General features: G+C 38.0%; 1 protein-coding gene across 2 annotated transcripts in view; it reads left to right on the top strand.

The window, feature by feature from the left end:
- The first annotated feature begins 365 nt into the window (after positions 1–365).
- Positions 366–16,955, top strand: part of LOC113420777 (zinc finger protein 318-like) — a 38,678-nt gene continuing 22,088 nt past the window's right edge. For both annotated transcript variants that reach the window (XR_003372093.2, XM_026680867.2), the window contains exons 1-6: positions 366–687; positions 3,746–3,900; positions 9,505–10,063; positions 11,722–12,900; positions 15,679–15,778; positions 16,448–16,701. Coding sequence is in view for 1 of the 2 variants with exons in the window: in XM_026680867.2 (XP_026536652.1) it covers positions 505–687; positions 3,746–3,900; positions 9,505–10,063; positions 11,722–12,900; positions 15,679–15,778; positions 16,448–16,701 (2,430 nt within the window). In the remaining variant the exon portion in view is untranslated. The remainder of the gene's footprint in view (positions 688–3,745; positions 3,901–9,504; positions 10,064–11,721; positions 12,901–15,678; positions 15,779–16,447; positions 16,702–16,955) is intronic.

The raw sequence follows: 16,955 nt of genomic DNA on the forward strand, positions 1-16,955 counted from the left end.
CGTTTGGAATCTCCCTTTTTGTAACGCTACGACGCAGGGCAGAATCATTTACACAACATGCCTCTCCTCCTTTAAGGTTGTTATACGTGCTATAGAGGCCTATAAAAGCAGGGGATTGATCATTGCCGGATTGATAACTGAAGGGCAATCATAAAGTCTCCTCGTCGAAAAACGGACACCTACCCTCCAACCACCCGCCCATCCTTCCAGCGCCGTTTTCCCTCCCAATGCCTTTCAACCACGCCCCTTCCCGCCACGTGATTTTAATTCTGTCACCGCCATTTTGTAAGGACGAAGCCGCTGTGTAGCTTCAACGGCACATCCGGCGTTTGCGCTCGGTGCGCAGGCGCACGCGTCTCGGTGAGGGGGAAATGCGCCGCAGACGCTTAAACAGGAGCGAAGCAGGAGGAGTGAGCGAGCGAGTGAGGGAGGCCTGTATGGACCCTTGAAGTCGTTCAGGCCATCCGCCTTGTCTCGTCCTGAGAGCAGCCCTCCCCCCCGGCCATGAGAGCTCAACGGTCCCGGCTCGGCTCCATCGACTCCTATCGCGGGTGTGGGCCACGCTCCCGCTCGCCCTCCCCGCGGGGTCACCGCAGCTACCACCACCACCACCACCATCGCTCCCCGCCTAGCCGTCGCTCTTCCCATCGTTCGTATCGCTCGCCTTCCCCGCGCCATTTCAGCAGGGTACGCTCGGTTGGCACTTCCTCCTTTCATCTACCTGCCGTCTCCGGTCCCATATCTGTGCTTTTAGCTTTTGGCGAAGGCGGGGGGAGCCTTCTTCCCTCCCCAGCCCCTGTTCCCTCCCTTTCGGAAAGTCGTCCGCCTTCCTCTTCCCCCATTTTGTGCAAGGGCCGAACCGTCTCTGACATCCCCCAAGCTACATAATTACATTTGCAAATCGTTTTTTTCCGCCCGACCGTATCGGAGAACCCGTTTGTTTTTTTTAGTGGAAGGTTCTGACTTGACGGCAAATGGGAAAGGAAGAGAAAAGTTGCAAAGTAAATTATTAATATGACATCTACTCTAGGCATGCTTTGCCACCTCGAAATACTGGTTAAATTAAGTAGGAGTTACTTCTGAGTAAGCATTAATGTATGGAAAGTTCCTTTTTACATAAAGGGATCATTTTTTTTTTTTTTTTGCTTTCAGTTATACACAGATGTTGGAAAGGTTCAATACTTTGTGGAACTTGTGAATGAGGTTGCTTCTTTTGCAGCAGATTAGTAAGCAGTTGAATGAGCTGGATGTGTAATAAGATTGAAATGTGAAGCATAATACGGTTATTTGAGTAATATACTGGGAAAAAAAATCAAACCTTTTTTAAAAACAGCACACCATGTTGTCATAGTCAATTCCATGATCATGTACAGGTAGTCTTTGACTTGCCACCACAGTCGAGCCCAAAACGTCTGTTAAGTGGAACATTTAAGTTGAGTTTTGCTCCAATTTACGACCTTTCTTGCCACAGTTGTTAAGTGAATTGCTGCAGTTAATAAGATAGTAACCCGGTTGTTAAGTGAATCTGGCTTCCCCATTGACTTTGCTTGTCAAAAGGTTGCAAAAGATGATGACATGATCTTGGGATACAGCAATAAATATGAACCAGTTGCAAAGTACCTGAATTTTGATCACATGATCATGGGGATGATAAAAAAGTTGTAACTGAAAAATGATCATAAGTCACTTTTTTCAGTGGTTATAACTGAACAGTCACTGAATGAACTGTTCTAAGTCAAAGACTACCTATATTCCTCTGAAATGATAGTCCTGTTTTTGTTTACGTATTTGGCATTATGCACTTCGTTGGATTTATTGTGTAGAAATGATTTGCATAAATTAATATTTGAAGCTTCAGAACCAAGTGTCAACTCAAAAATATTTCTCTGGTCTTTTAGAGTTGTCAGCAGAAAGGGAGTGGGGGAAGTACTGCATGCCTTAAATATTTTCATAGATAATTGCTAGGCGTCCAAAGCTTCTGGCGCACAAGATCATGATTGATGACTTTTGGCTATGGATGTATCCCATTGGAGAATATACATCCTGGTGGTGGGGGAAGACCAGGGCCAAGGATGAGATGAATGAGTCTCAGAGTCGGTTGCACCCAAGTAATGCTGGCATGTTCACTCCTAATAAATGGTTTTTTTAAACTCTGAGAGATGTGGCTAGAGACTCCTGGTTTGAATGGGGGTGGATTGTCGGAACCCTGACACCAGGGCTATACTTTTTTCAGTGATTGATCTATATTACTTTGGTTTCCTGTTTCTTTAGTAGAACTTCATGTATCCCCATGAAGAACTATACATTTTCTGTGTCATTTTTTCCATCTTGGAAGCCAAAGATATTGTGAAAAAGGACAATTATTCAATCTCATTGTTTTGTCAATAATGTTCTTAGTATGTGAAAGGAACAAAGTTATATATTTTCTCTGTCACATAATAAAAGATGTAATTTCTGTATTATACAACAACATACCAATTTGTGAGTATAAATTTTCTAAAAAAAATACATTAGGACTTTTTTGGACTTAACCTTTTGGACTTAGTCTTGGAGTGATATAATCCAGAAAATAGATCCAATTCAAAAATTAAATTGGATCAAATTAATGTTTAAGATACAGTGTTCCCTAAACAGGAAAGATTGGAGATGGACCTTAAAACTCAGTGGAACCACTCCTTCTCAAAGATGTATTTATCCTTTGCATGTTATGTTTGTGTCAATTTTATGAAACAATGCATTTCTGGTACTCAGAGACTGTTACCACTCCTGGAATGCTTCAAATCAATGGAGAAAACCTAAAGAAGGTGGACATTTTTCGGTATCTGGGATCCCATCTCCAGGGCAATGGCGACATCAATGGTGAGGTGCGAGCAAGGGTGAATGTAGCCTGGATGCATTGGCGAGAAGTCAACCCATCTTAAATCTAAGATACACAAGACTACCATCCACCCTATTGCACTGTATGGCACTGATTGCTTGGCAGCAACAACAGGGACCGAAAGCTTTCTCCATGCCATGGAAATGTGAATCCTCCGTTGGATATCAGGCATCTCCCTTCCTGACCACATCACAAATGACACCATTTGACAACATTTTGGTGTGGCACCAATTATAGACTCTGCTGGTATGGACATGTCCAGAGAGCAGCACCTTACACCATGGCCAAGACTGCCAACTAGAAATGGCCGGTGACCTCGCGGGCGTCCAAAACAGAGATGGCAAGATACCACCAACAAAGATACGCACGCTGAGGGCCTGCATCCTGGAGACGCAGCTGACCATGCAAAGTGGCATTCAGTGATCTGAAAAGTGGACCCTGCACCTGTGGGAATACACTAGGAAGAAGAAGGAGAAGGAGGCATTTCTATACATATAAATTTTTCTGTGAAAATAAATTGTGCAAAAAATGTGAAATTATTAAAAAGATCATTCCACATCATGAGCTACAAATTTTTAGTGAAAATTTATAACCCTTCTAAATAACTCTATTTCCTTGCTTGTTGAAACATTTATTTTCATATCTTAATTCAGATAACAGAAGTAGATATGAGCTATGTGTTTCACATTAACAGTCTCTTGTTAAAATGCTACATTGCATAATATAGCCGCCTTTTAACTGTTTTTCTCTTAACTTTTACATAATATATCCAGTTTTAAGGTTTGTTGCAACAATGGAAGATACAAAGCCTGTTTTATCAAACAGATAGCATATTGTAACGGTTGCCTATTCCTTCCCTCATTGCAGAGATATTCGCCCTCATATTCTCCAAGGGAGCGCTCACGTTCTCCATGCCGACGTTCTGAATCTTCAGTGGAAAAATTCTTGCGGGCCGTAGTTGAAAATGGCCAGGATGGTATTGGCACAAACTCACCAGCTAATAGTCTGAGCAATGTAAACAGGTATGGTTCTTTGAAAACTAGCCTCACAAAATTGTGATTTTTTTTTGTTTGTATCCTATTGTTTCAAATAAAATGATGTCTTGCTATGAGACGGTTTGGAAAATATATATTGGATGGATTATATTATACGTTCCTCATCTTAGGACAGTGGTCCCAACCTTTTTGTACCAGGGACCGGTTTCAAGCAGAAACATTTTTTCAAGGACCGGGGGAGAGAACCGAGTTTGGTAGTTTGCTTGCAGGCGTTTCATTACCTGACTAGGTAACATCTGATGTTGTTACCTAGTCGGGTAATAAAACGTCTGCCAGCAAACTCACCAAGTTCAGGAGCGCCTCGGCCCTGCCTCCTCAGCCCCATCCTCAGGTGTCTCCCTCCCTCCCTCCCTCAGGTGTCTGCCTCGTTCCTCTCTCAGTCACTCTATCGCTCCTCCAGCAGCCCAAGAAGCCGGGGGTGGCTTTCCTGTCGCCACAGCTTCCCCGGCGCCCGTTTCATCCCACCCGCCCGCCCGCCATCGCCGGTTCAGTCCCACAGTGCTCCGTTTACCTGCCTGCCTGCCTGCCTTCTTCGTTTGGAGCAGCTTCGCTGATAAAAGGCGAATACCCGGTGGTTGGGGACCCCTGTCTTAGGACACATTCATATTTTTTTGTTTATGAGGCTTATAGGCCACCTCAATCTCTTGCAACCCAGGGTAACTTAAAAAATACAATATAGCACTGTAAAAACCAAAGGGCTATATCATTAAAATTTCAAATTGAATATTGCAATTGGAGGAGGGTTTAGATAAGAATCCTTAAATGTTTGGGACTGTCAGTTGTTTTCAGATCTCTTTAACAGTTGCAGCAGTAATGCTGAATATTGAATCAGAATCTAATGTGGCAAAATTCTCTTAACAGCTTGATTTATGTACTTTGATTTATCTTGGTTTCAGGTAGTTCTAACTCTACTTTGGTATGTCAGTTTCTGTTCATTTCTACATAAATCTGTAGTGCATTTCAGTGCATGTTTAAAAACAAAGTCTAAGATGCAAATACAATTTAATCTTAAAAGCAGCATTTAAGTTTACAAACCAGGATAAAAATAGGTATACTGTTCAATTTTGAAATATATTTTTCTTTGCAATCTCCAATTTCTCTTTATAATTTTATAAATCTTTATCTTATTTTTTTCTTGTAATTAATGGCAAAGTTGGTGCATTTTGATGATAAAGTATGCAGTTTGCTTATAAATATAATGCACTCTGTCCTGTTATTAAGAAATGCTTGTAGTAGTAAATCTATTTTTTAGTTCTACAATAACCACTTAAGAGGATATTTTTCATGACTTAAAAGTTTGTATTCCTTGTTAATTTTCACTCTTTGATAGGAGGCATTGAAATAATAATAAAAGCAAATACATTTCTTAAAAGTAAGAACTAATGTTTGAAGTCCTGCCAGATTTCTGGGGAAAGAGTGTTACTCTGGGCAGGGACAACTATAGAGAAGGTGCATTTCCTTGGTCCTGCTAGATGACAAAGTTTAAAAGAAACAATGTGGAGTGCTCACTGTATCAGATCAAGTGGAAGGGCCAAACCCCTCAGAGAGATGAAGTCCTATAAGAAGCCTGATCCTATGCCATTTAAAGCTTTAAAGGTGATAAACTAGCATTGAACTGCAACAGGAAGAAACTGAAAATCGTCCCTGCTCACTGTCAGTTCTTCAAGGAAGACCAGAGCAGGAGCCAATGTTACATATGTTAATGCTGCCTTAATTATAAGGTTATGATAACAGAACTTGTCTGAATGCACTCTTTCCCCCTCCACCCCTATCTTTGAGAGAACTAGTAAGGATCAAGCCTGAGATTCTTCTCAAATTACATTTCAGACTGAAATTTATTTTTTCTGATCAATGTCTTGGTTGAGACTCCTGTCTCCTATTCCTCAATATTACTCTTTTTTTTTTTTTTTGAGACAAATTTTATTAATTTTAAAGACAAACAAAACATCATTAAACATTGAACACATGAAACCTCTTTCCATTATAAATTTTTGCAAGGCAGATAAAACATTATTTTATACAACATAATTCTAATCTACCCCATTTCCATATGGACACATAAATATCTTTTAGCAAATTTCTCATTATTTCTCTTTACTCTTATTCAATTACATTTCTTTTCTATATTTATCCATTTTATAGTCATCATATTCATATTTCCCTCTGACTTGTTTACAATTATTCTCATCTAACTTTCCTCCAAGGTTTTATTAATTCTCAAACAAACACAAACACACAAAACACAAAAACATAAAACTTCTTTTTAGAAAGTGGCTTGGCCCCAGATTACCTCTCTTTATACGGACTTCAATTAAATTCATGCTCATCTTATATACCATTACCTATCTTATTTACCATTCTATATCTTCTATATAACTTCTCCCCGCTTTTCACTCTTCTTAATTCTATCTTATTTATTTCATCTTAGTTTAAATCATTATACTTGTATCTTTTGTCCATTCTTTCCCAATTATCCATTTATTCCCTATAATAATAATAAAAAAGATTTCTCCTGAAATCACTAATCGAAGTATGATGCCTTTCTATCGTTCCCCTAAATTGACATTTAAATAACACCTAGTTCCCAATCTGATTCTGCTTAGTACATTCTACCTACTAAGTTTTAAAAGAAAGAGAAAATAGTAAATCTATAAAATTAAATACATAATTAAATATTAAATCTTGTAACATTCCAATTATCTATTTCAAAGAGAAATGCTGCAATAATAAGTTTATAATAACATCAACACAATAGTCAATTAAACTCTATACTTGAACTAAGTATTTTAAATATTCCCTTTAATGTTTTGTTAAATCTTAAAAATCTATCATTATTAAGCATTTTAATATTTTAATCTTTTTTTAGATCTTATAAAATTCTAATTTTCTATTTCTAATACAAATACTACAATACTATCTTATGTACCTTGCAGAATCCTTTTTTTTTTAATACATTACCCTTTATCCCTAAAAATTTTTTGCTTTTTCCCATCTTGTTTCATACCTTTGTGGCTTTTTTCCCCCTTTTCCCTTCCTTTCTTATCCCACCTGGCCTTTTTAACCCCCCCTCTCCTAACCTCTGCCTTTTTAGCTTCCCCTCTCTGTTGTATTCCTCTTTTCTTTTGCTTTCTAACATTGTATTGATTTTGCATCTTATTTTTCTCTTTCTTGGGTGTTTTTTTAGGTCTTAAGTCCTTCATTTTCCTTCCTCTCTTTCTCCTTTCTTTTTTAATCAAATTTTTGGCTTCATTAGAGATGGCTTCTTCTTCTTCTTCTTCTTCTTCTTCTTCTTCTTCTTCTTCTTCTTCTTCTTCTTCTTCTTCTTCTTCTTCTTCTTCTTCTGCTTCTTCTTCTGCTTCTGCTTCTGCTCTGCTTCTGCTTCTGCTTCTGCTTCTGCTTCTTCTGCTTCTTCTGCTTCTTCTGCTTCTGCTTCTGCTTCTGCTTCTGCTTCCTCCATCAGTTGTTGTGTTTGCTGATAAGTAGCAAGCGCCATTTCTAAAAAGTGAAAGGTTTCTCTCAAAGTGTCCTTGCCTTCTTTCTTTATTTTTCCATATTCCTTTCTTAGTTCATCAACAGATAAAGCCATTATAAACCTTTTCTTCTTCCCCCCCCCTCTTCTTCTTCTTAAAACAACCAAGATATTTCAAAGCTTAAAACAGTTCCGCAAAGTCCCAGAGTCATCAAGCAGCCCAAACAGAGCACAAAGTTCTTCCCTTTACACTTTCTCTTCCTGGGGTAATATCAATTGAAAAAAAGAAAACCCAGTCTGTATTTTAAAGCCTTATTGCAATTAACTTCTAGTCTCAAAATCTTCCAGGCATCTCCTCCAACAAGATCTTAATATAAGTTTTTTTTTTGTCCTCTCCTTTCCCACTTATAACAAAGAGCTTTAAATTTTTACCTTCTATAAAAAAGCAGGTTTTTCAATGTCCATTTGTTAACTCCGTAGGGAAGGAGAGTAAACTTTCTCTTTCAACACTTCCATTCGCCGCTTAAAGATCTCTGGAAACAAAGTATCATTCAAAAAATCAAGTTTTCAGGATGTTAGATGTATCTTAAGATCCCGGTTCAGCCAAAGAACTTTCACTTCAAAACTTTCTCCTTCTTCCTCCAGCACGATCTTGTCCAGCTGCCGGCTTCTTTGTGGCGGCCATTACTGACCGCCGCTCCACCGCCTTGAGAAAAGGGTTATGCTGGGTGGGGAGGGGGTCTGCGATACCCACAATCCCATATCCGGATCCCCCTATCTTCGGCTGCCTCTACGGGGCAGCCTTATCCTCCAGACCCGTCAGGATCGGAGGCACCAAGACGGCTAGCGCAACAGGGATTGCGCAGGATCGCGAATCCCCGCCGCCGCCGAAGCCTGGCAAACCGGAAGTCCCCTATTCCTCAATATTACTCTTATTGCTGATTATATTCCATCAGCAGTGTAATATGGTAAAACTGTAGGGCAGTCAGAACTGTGCATGCTGCCACATTCTGAATCAATTGTAATTTCCAGTTAGTCTACAAAGGAAGCCCCATGTAGAAAGTGTTGCCAACCAGAAAATGATGGGATTAGTGATTGTGACAAGACCTCCCAATCCCAGAATGGCTGCATTTGGCAAATAAGATGTCTGTGTGAGGTTGTTGCAAAGTACAAGATCCCTGAAGTTCCCACGGAGGGCTCCTTGGGAGAAAAAGCAGTGAGAACAACTAATGTGAGCAACTAACAACCATCCCTGCCAGCTTCCCCATTGACTTTGGTTCCAGCTGGGAAGCTTACAAATGGTGATCATATGGTTGCAATTCACTATAATAATTGTGAGCTGGGCACCCAAGTACCCACATTTCAATAATGTGATGTTGCAATTACCACAACTTTGTGGACAGGTCATAAGTTGCCCATGTTCAGTGCTGTTATAATCTTGAATGGATGATAAAAGAGTGGTCATAATTTGAGGATTACCTGTATCCTAATGTAATTGCTTTACTGCTCAAGGCTATGCATATGCATTGCCATTGAGATTCTCCTATCTGAGGTGTAAGAAGTTTATGTGTTGCATAAAGGTAATCCTCAACTTATGGCTACAATTGAGCCCAAACTTTCTCTTGTTAAGTGAGACATTTGTTAAATGAGCTTTGTGCTATTTTACAACCATTCTTGCCACAGTTGTCAAGTGAATCACTGCAGTTGCTAAATTAGTAATCTGGTTGTTAAGTGAATCTGGCTTTCCCTTTGACTTTGCTTGTCAGAAGGTGGCAAAAAGTGATTACATGACCCTGGGATACTGCAACAGTCATAAATACGAACCAGTCGCTGAGCATCTGAATTTTGATCATGTGATCATGGGGTTGCTGCAATGGTTGTAAGTGTGAAAAACGGTCCTAAGTCATATTTTTCAGTGCCATTGTAACTTTGAACGGTCACTAAACAAACTTGTAAGTCGAGGACTACCTGTATTCTGTGCTTATTGCACCATAATAAATCAGTATAATAAAATGTATTGGCTAAGTCAGGCAACTATGCTAACCTGAGTTCCAGAGATTTATATGAAGTTGATGTTGTAACTGATGTGCCTCTCTCATCAGGGATGACTTGGCTGATGGTCAAGTATTCAGCAGAGCCCTTTCACATCCTCGGAATCTTGATAGAGGTTTCTTTCGTGAGGAGAATCCTTCAAGACCATTCAGCATGAGACATGATGAGGACTCTTATAATAGGGACATTTTCATAGCTCAACTGGACCGAAGCATAAACAGTGAATTTCTACAGCATCAATCAAGAGAAAATAAGAGGGGTGGGGAGCAAGAATCAAAATACTTTCAATATGACAGAAAAGATAGACTCTTTGATGAAAGCATAAAATCTCGGGCTTTATTGGCAGAAACAGAGAAGTATTGTAAACAAAGCCTTAATAGAAGCCCAAGCCTGATATACATGGATGAAGATTTTTGTAAACTTGAAAGAATTAGGAGAAAACGAGAAGAGGATTTGCGAAGCAGTAACATTAGTACTGACAACCCAATTCTTGATTCAGCTAATCAAGAACAGTCTTCTGAATCTCGACACCATTCTAGATCTGAGAAAACATCAGCAGTGCCCTTTAAATCTATACTGAAGAAACGTTCAGATGATTCTTCTATACAGGTTTGAACTGAATTCTTCACTCTATTTGTTAATCTGTCCGTTTTCTGTCTTTTTCCTAATTTAAATATAAGTATTTAATTGTCTATATGTAGATCTTTGGAATAAATGCTTTGAACAATATCACACATTTTTGCCTGTCTTGGAATTGATTTAGTATTGACAGCATCTTGGATCTCATTTGGATCAGAAAGTTTGCATTTTATTCGTTTTAAATTTAAAACCAGTAACTTTCTTTCTATTAAGATGTGTTATCATTAGACATTTTATTTTAGCATTTTGACATCTGTATGAGGATAACATAAAGGAGCTGCATTTGATATAGTAATTTTAGATCACTTATGGGGATTTCTGGTTTTTAACCTTGAAGCCACATCAGTAATATTTTTCCTCATGCAAGATGAATTAAGAGCAATTGCTCCTTATTTTGCTCTGCAAGGAGCATGAGATGGCTTGTCATACAGGGAGGAGTCTGTTCTGAAAGGTGGGATTATGGAGGAATGGGAGGGTGCTTGCTGAAGATTTTCATGGTTTAGATTAAAACTTTTAGCATTAGGCATGTAGGTTGGAAGGTTCCTAAATTGTTTCTAGAAAACCAAGTGCAGAATTTTTCAGTGTTTGAAACTAAAGAAATCTCTACAAATATTAATTTTTAAAAACTATTTGAAACTGAATTATCAAGTCACCTTATTTTCCCAACATAGTTTCAAAACAGAGATAAATAACTGTTCATTTCTGAAAGAAGAAGCACCATGCTTTTGTGAATTTGCATCATGCAGCAGTCATAAATAATATTGCCTGTTGACTTAGGAGCATTTGGCTACTTTTTTGGATTTTTGAGATGCTTCAGAAAGGCACCTGTCAAATTCTGTTATTGTTCAGACCCATTTTGTGCTTCCTCTGCTGCTCTTTTGATGTGCTGTTTTTCCTTCTCCTTGCTCAGTGATTACAAAATAATCATAGATCATGGCATGATTATATTGATGCTGTACTGCAACTTAAAACTGGACTTTATGAGCATATCATGGGGGGAGAATAAAGCCATTTCACTGAATGGTTAACTCTGACCAAACCTGGGTGGTGACATAGTATGTGCATCTTATAGAAGATAGCTAGAGTGACGTATTACTGCATTGGCAATTTTATTGCTGATTAGTACAATATAGTGAGATCATCTTGTATTAGTGTGGCCTGCTGAGCAAAGGAAGCATGTTATTTGTCTTCCTCTGATAACTTTTTTGTAGTACTTTTGCACCTTGCCTTAGCCCTAATGAAATACCCACAATATGTCAAATTAAATGATATTTTAGAACTCATCTCTCTCAGTTTCATTTTTCTTCTCTTACAGTTTTCCAAGTTATTAGCTGTAATCTGTTAATATGCAAGAATGACCTGTTTTATGAATTGAAATATTGATTAATCTTATAAACTAATATCGCAAGATCATTTTTAAAGCCTAGATTCTTTTCTAACAATTCTTTATACTATAAATGAACTCCTTTGTTTCAGATATTTTTTATTGGTAACAGTTTTTACACAATCACTTATTTTCATCAGTTTTTCTTCTTCAGAGTTTCTTCAGTTCAGCAATAACTTGTTTGTAGTAAGGCATTTCAGTGCAACAGACATGATAAGGAACAAATGCTTTTCCTTTTGAACAGGTCTCTGGAAATTTTTCAAAGGGGAAGAAGCCTCCTGAGTCAGCATCAGAATCTGTCAATCAATATCGTGACTTCCTGCAGCCTCATGAAAGAGCTAGTCAGGATGGAAGTGGTTTTTCATGCATTCTAGGTACAACAACTGATTCTACTTATGTTCCAGAAAAAATATTGGATCCCTTCCCTGATAATATAGAAGATGAAGAGAAATTTCTTTATGGTGATGATGATGGTGATTCAAACAACTGTCTCTACTCTCAAAAGATAATGATGAGTGAAAAGAAAGAACCTGTAAGTGAGAAAGTAAATTCTCTACCTCCTGCAAAACCAGAGAATTTGGAACAGTCTGTAAAACCAGAGAATTTGGAACAGTCTGTAAAACCAGAGAATTTGGAACAGTCTGTAAAACCAGAGAATTTGGAACAGTCTGTAAAACCAGAGAATTTGGAACAGTCCAGAGTGGAATATGAAAAGATCCGTGACTTGCTTAAAACTATTGGTTTGGATATTGGAATGGCTGAAATAGATAAGCTTGCTGCTCGCACAGAAGAAAGACTTCATGGGAAAAAAACAGCTTTTTCTCATCATCATTCAGTGGTAAATCATAAAGCAAAATTGTGGGAGAGGCAGAAACATTCTCTATCGTCATCTGATTCTTTTCCATCACCTGAAGCTGTGTCTCCTGTTTTAAAATCTGACTATAATAACATTGCTATTTCAGGGCAAAATAAACCTACTGACATGTGCAAGCAATCTGGTGTTCCAGCATTTTTAATCCCATCAGCTCCACCTTCTTTTCTTCCACCTCCTGGGCCCATCTCTGGTTTCTGTCATAATGTTCCATATGTCTCTTCATTTACTCCAACTCAGTTCTTCCCAAACTCTGCTGCTCTCCCAGCCTTACCTGTCTATGATGTATACCAGCACAATATGGGTTATACAACTTCTGACTGGTCTGCTCAGCAAGTGGGCTCTGTATGTCCAAATAAACCTGAGGTTGCCATGCTAAGAAACAAATGTACAAATCCCAACCTCAGAATCATTAAAACAATTACCATCAGCAATTCCAAGCAACTTCAAGATGCTTCTACCACTGCTCCTTCATGTCAGCAGCCTCAGTTATCCAAGTCATCTAAAAAAAAGGCCAGGCGAAGAATAAAAGTAAGTTCTGTGGAGCTCAAAGTGAGTATTTTGCTGATTTTATAATTACCATAGAATCGTAGAAATAGATTTAGAATAGACTTTAGAAATTGACTAGTCCAAACACTTATTCAATGCAGGTCTCTGTTTATCAGTTATAATGTATAATTTTAAAACATAAAAACACTATCTATTGGCCCCTGGGCCATGTCAGTAGCTGGCTGGAGTGCGTGCACAACCCCCATCTGCGTGTGCATTGCTGTGAGTGTCACGAGTGCTCACAGCACCACAGACCATGCTACCATATTCTCCAAGATATGAGTGACTAATGAGGGCTTCTTGGTCCAGAAATGAGTGCAACCGCCATACATATTTTATTTGTGCAAAGCCCTAGCTACCTGGATCATTGAGAAGGAGTTGAGAATTTAGGAAGACTTCCCCTAGTGGCACCCACTTCAGGACTTGAGTTTGGGAATCTCTCGAACAAGGAGGTCCAAACCACTTGACTTGGTAGAATTGAACTTAAACCTGTTTCTCCCCATCCAGACTCCAGCTGTTCCAAGCATTGACAACATTTTTTTTTATTCATGGATTGAAATTCACAGTAGAATGACATCCATGTATTCATGATACCTGATGCTGAACTGAGGTTAACTGATTGATGACCTCTTCCTCATGCAACCTCATATTAAGCAGGAGGAGCAAGAGCATCAAACTTCTGGCAATCTACAAATCAAAGGATTTGAATTTTAGTCTACTCTCCCCCTCTCAAAATACTGCCTTGAACTGGCTGTGGAGAGTATTCTCGAGTTGTATTCTCAACTGGTCTACAAGGATGTCAAGATCAATTGTATCAAAATTGCTGAGAAAAACGTAGGGCCAAATTGGTTGCAACCATCTGCATCCTTGCATCACCAGAGCTCATCAGTGAGCATGATCAGTGCCGTGTCCATACTGAATTAGGCCTGAAACCCAACTAAAATGGGACCAGACAATCCATTTCTTTCATGGCTCTCTGAAACTACAACTGACCTCTTTTCAACAATCTTTAGTAGAAAGGGGATGTTGGAGGCTGGACAAAAGTTGTCCAGGACATTTAGGTCCAATGATAGCCACTTCATTTTATTTCGAAAGTTAAAATAAAGAAAAAAGAAGTAACTAACAAACACTAATAACTAATACTAATAATAAACACTAATAATAAACACTAATTAAAAACTCTAATAATAAAAATAAATGTGTACAAAAATATAACAAATGGCATGCCAAATGTTCTACATCATTAGTGTCTGATCAATGGTAAGCTGACAGAGATGTGACTATTAAAACTTTAAGGTTTGGTGATACTGCAACTTAAAGAATGGACAGTTTATCACTACTTACCATAAGATTTAATACTTATTTCTGCCTACATTGATTTCATCAACCAAGTAATTGAAAAAAGCGGGCTATTAAGTCTTTTAATATATTCTAAATAAAATAATGTTTTGCAGGAGTCTTTGGCAACAGAAGCCAGGGGCTTGTATAAAATTTATAGATAGAGGTAGAATGTTGCTGTTATTTTCCAATTCAAAATAGTTTTAATGAGTTTACCAGTCTGCACTTGATGTTGTATAGTCTGTTGAAGTCTCATTAGAGCCTTAGGGTTATTAACTGTTTCAATTCCATTTTTTGGATATTAAATCTATCAATCTTGTAAAATAAACGGAATGAATAAGCTTTAGGTGAAAATCTGCATATTTGCTCTTTGCAAATGAAAACAAACATTTGAGACAGAAATATTATTAGAAAAAACAGGATTACCAATTTTTAAAAAAAATAGTGGGAAGGATATTCTTGCCATTCCACTATAATGTACTGATAATCCCATTAGTAAGCAGAAATATTTGTTACCCTGTCCATAATATTTTTTGGCATTGTGAAATAATGAATTTAGATTTCCTCCTGGGTCAGCCTAAATGTTGCAAGTACTTGAAGTATGACAAATATTTATGCCAAAGTTTATTGATTTGAAAAGAGTTGGATTCTTCAGATACCTAGCTCCTTCCATCATCATCTTGTACAACTTCTGCCCTGCCCCTTTGTTGATGTTAAGGATTTGCAACACATAAATTCAACAACACAGATTTGTCATCTAGTGGTGGATTTCAGCCTCTAGCTTCCAAAGGAAATTCACTGTTTTAGGTGTCCTAAAGAAGTTATTTCCTTACAAATTAAGAATATATTCCAGGCTTGTTACATGTGCTTCGGTGTAATGACTCCGGTACAGTTACATACACTTCCATTTTGTTAAGTCATGGCTTGTTTGTCCCCTCCTCCCTTGTTACGAATTACAGAACTTCAGGTGGATTTTATAAAGTAAGACGACGTGCTATTTTAATGGAAAAATGAACATACTATATAATATACTATACTCTTACTCTTGTGAGTAAGAGATAAATTGCACTAAATATAATTTGAAATATATGAGCCTCGGTGGCACTGTGGTTAGAGTGTCATACTGCAAGCTACTTTTACTGCAATTTGGCAGATCGAATCCAACCAGCCTCAAGGTTGATTCAGCCTTCCATCCTTCTGAGGGTAAAATGAGGACCCAAATTGTTGGGAGCAATATGCTGACTGTGTAAACTACTTAGAAAGGGCTGTAAAGCACTATAAAGCGGTATATAAGTCTAAGTGCTATTGCTACATATAATAATATAAAAAGACTGGATGCAGGGACACATTGGAAATTTGCCATAATGATCCTTGTAGGGTTGCTTTTACTTTGATCAATGAAATGGCATATTTTAACATGCTAATTCCTTCTCAAATTTTCAGGTAATAGACGAAAGAAGAAAGTTGGAGCTTGAAAAAGAATCGCAACATAAGAAACTCTTTTATCTGAAGATTGAATTAGATAGGCTTTCAAAACTGCAAGGTATCATTTCCTGTTATTTTGAAACCCCCCCCCCCAAGTACTCAGTAATAGTGCTGAATACTGCACAATCCCCTGGAAAGTGTATATTTTATCTCATTCTGAAGACATCTCATAGTACTACAGAAAGTCTCCAGATTACAATAGCAGTTAGGACTAGGAACTCCATAGCAAGCAACATGGTAGTAGAGTGCAATGTGACATGACTGCATAATTTAGCAATGGCAATTTCAGTAGTTTAGGTTGCCATAAGTTATACAAGGACTGTGTGTCATCATGTGATTGCAATTTTATCATCGACTTCACTTGTGGGAAGCTGGCAGGGAATGGGGAAAATCACAGTCACATGAATGTAGCTTGCTGTGATGTTGTAATTGTGAGCTAGGTGCTGAGCACCCTGATTGCAATCACATGGCCATGGGAATGCTGTGATAGCCAGAACTCTAAGGAGCCATCGTAACCTTGGACAGTTACTGAACAACAGTTGTAAATTTAAGACTATGTGATCCTAAAGAGTGGATTATATATGTGTATCACTGTAGACAACATTACTTTTAATACATACCAAGCATCTTGGATCTAAGAACATTAAAACTTATAATTTTAATTACCTTAATAATACATATATTAAAAAGATATTCTTTTGTACCTCGCTCCACCACTTCAATTTAGTGGAGATGCTGCAGAAGAAACGAAAAGAGGAGGACCCTTTGCTTGTGGAACTGAGCAGAGTAAAAGAAAACACTGCAAACAAAGTTGCTGAACTGGAAACGAATATGAAAGCTTTAAAGGAGAAACAGGGCGAACTTGATAAAGTAATTCATAGCCTAAAGATGAATCATTTTAAAAAAGACCAGAAATTATCTTCAGAAGACAACCCACAAAAAAATCCCCAAAGTGAAGAGAGAACTTTTAACTCAATCTAGGTATGTTTCTAGATATTGATACAATTAACAATCTCAGAGAAAAAGCTTTGATATCATAATCTTGGTTTAGTAAATTGAAATACGAAAAAAATATTTCCTTCCACATGGAATCCTTTTATCCTTCCTTCACACATTTCTGCAAATAAATTAGCATGTCTGTAATTGCCGGTAACTTTAATTATGTCTCAGTTAGTTCACAACTTCAAAATAAGCAAAACCTTAAATAATAATTAGTAATTTCAGATTCGTTTGAT

The sequence above is a fragment of the Notechis scutatus genome, chromosome 1 (genome assembly GCF_049901735.1).
Source record: "Notechis scutatus isolate UNSWTSFEM ecotype Mainland chromosome 1, rNotScu1.2, whole genome shotgun sequence".
NCBI lineage: Eukaryota > Metazoa > Chordata > Lepidosauria > Squamata > Elapidae > Notechis > Notechis scutatus.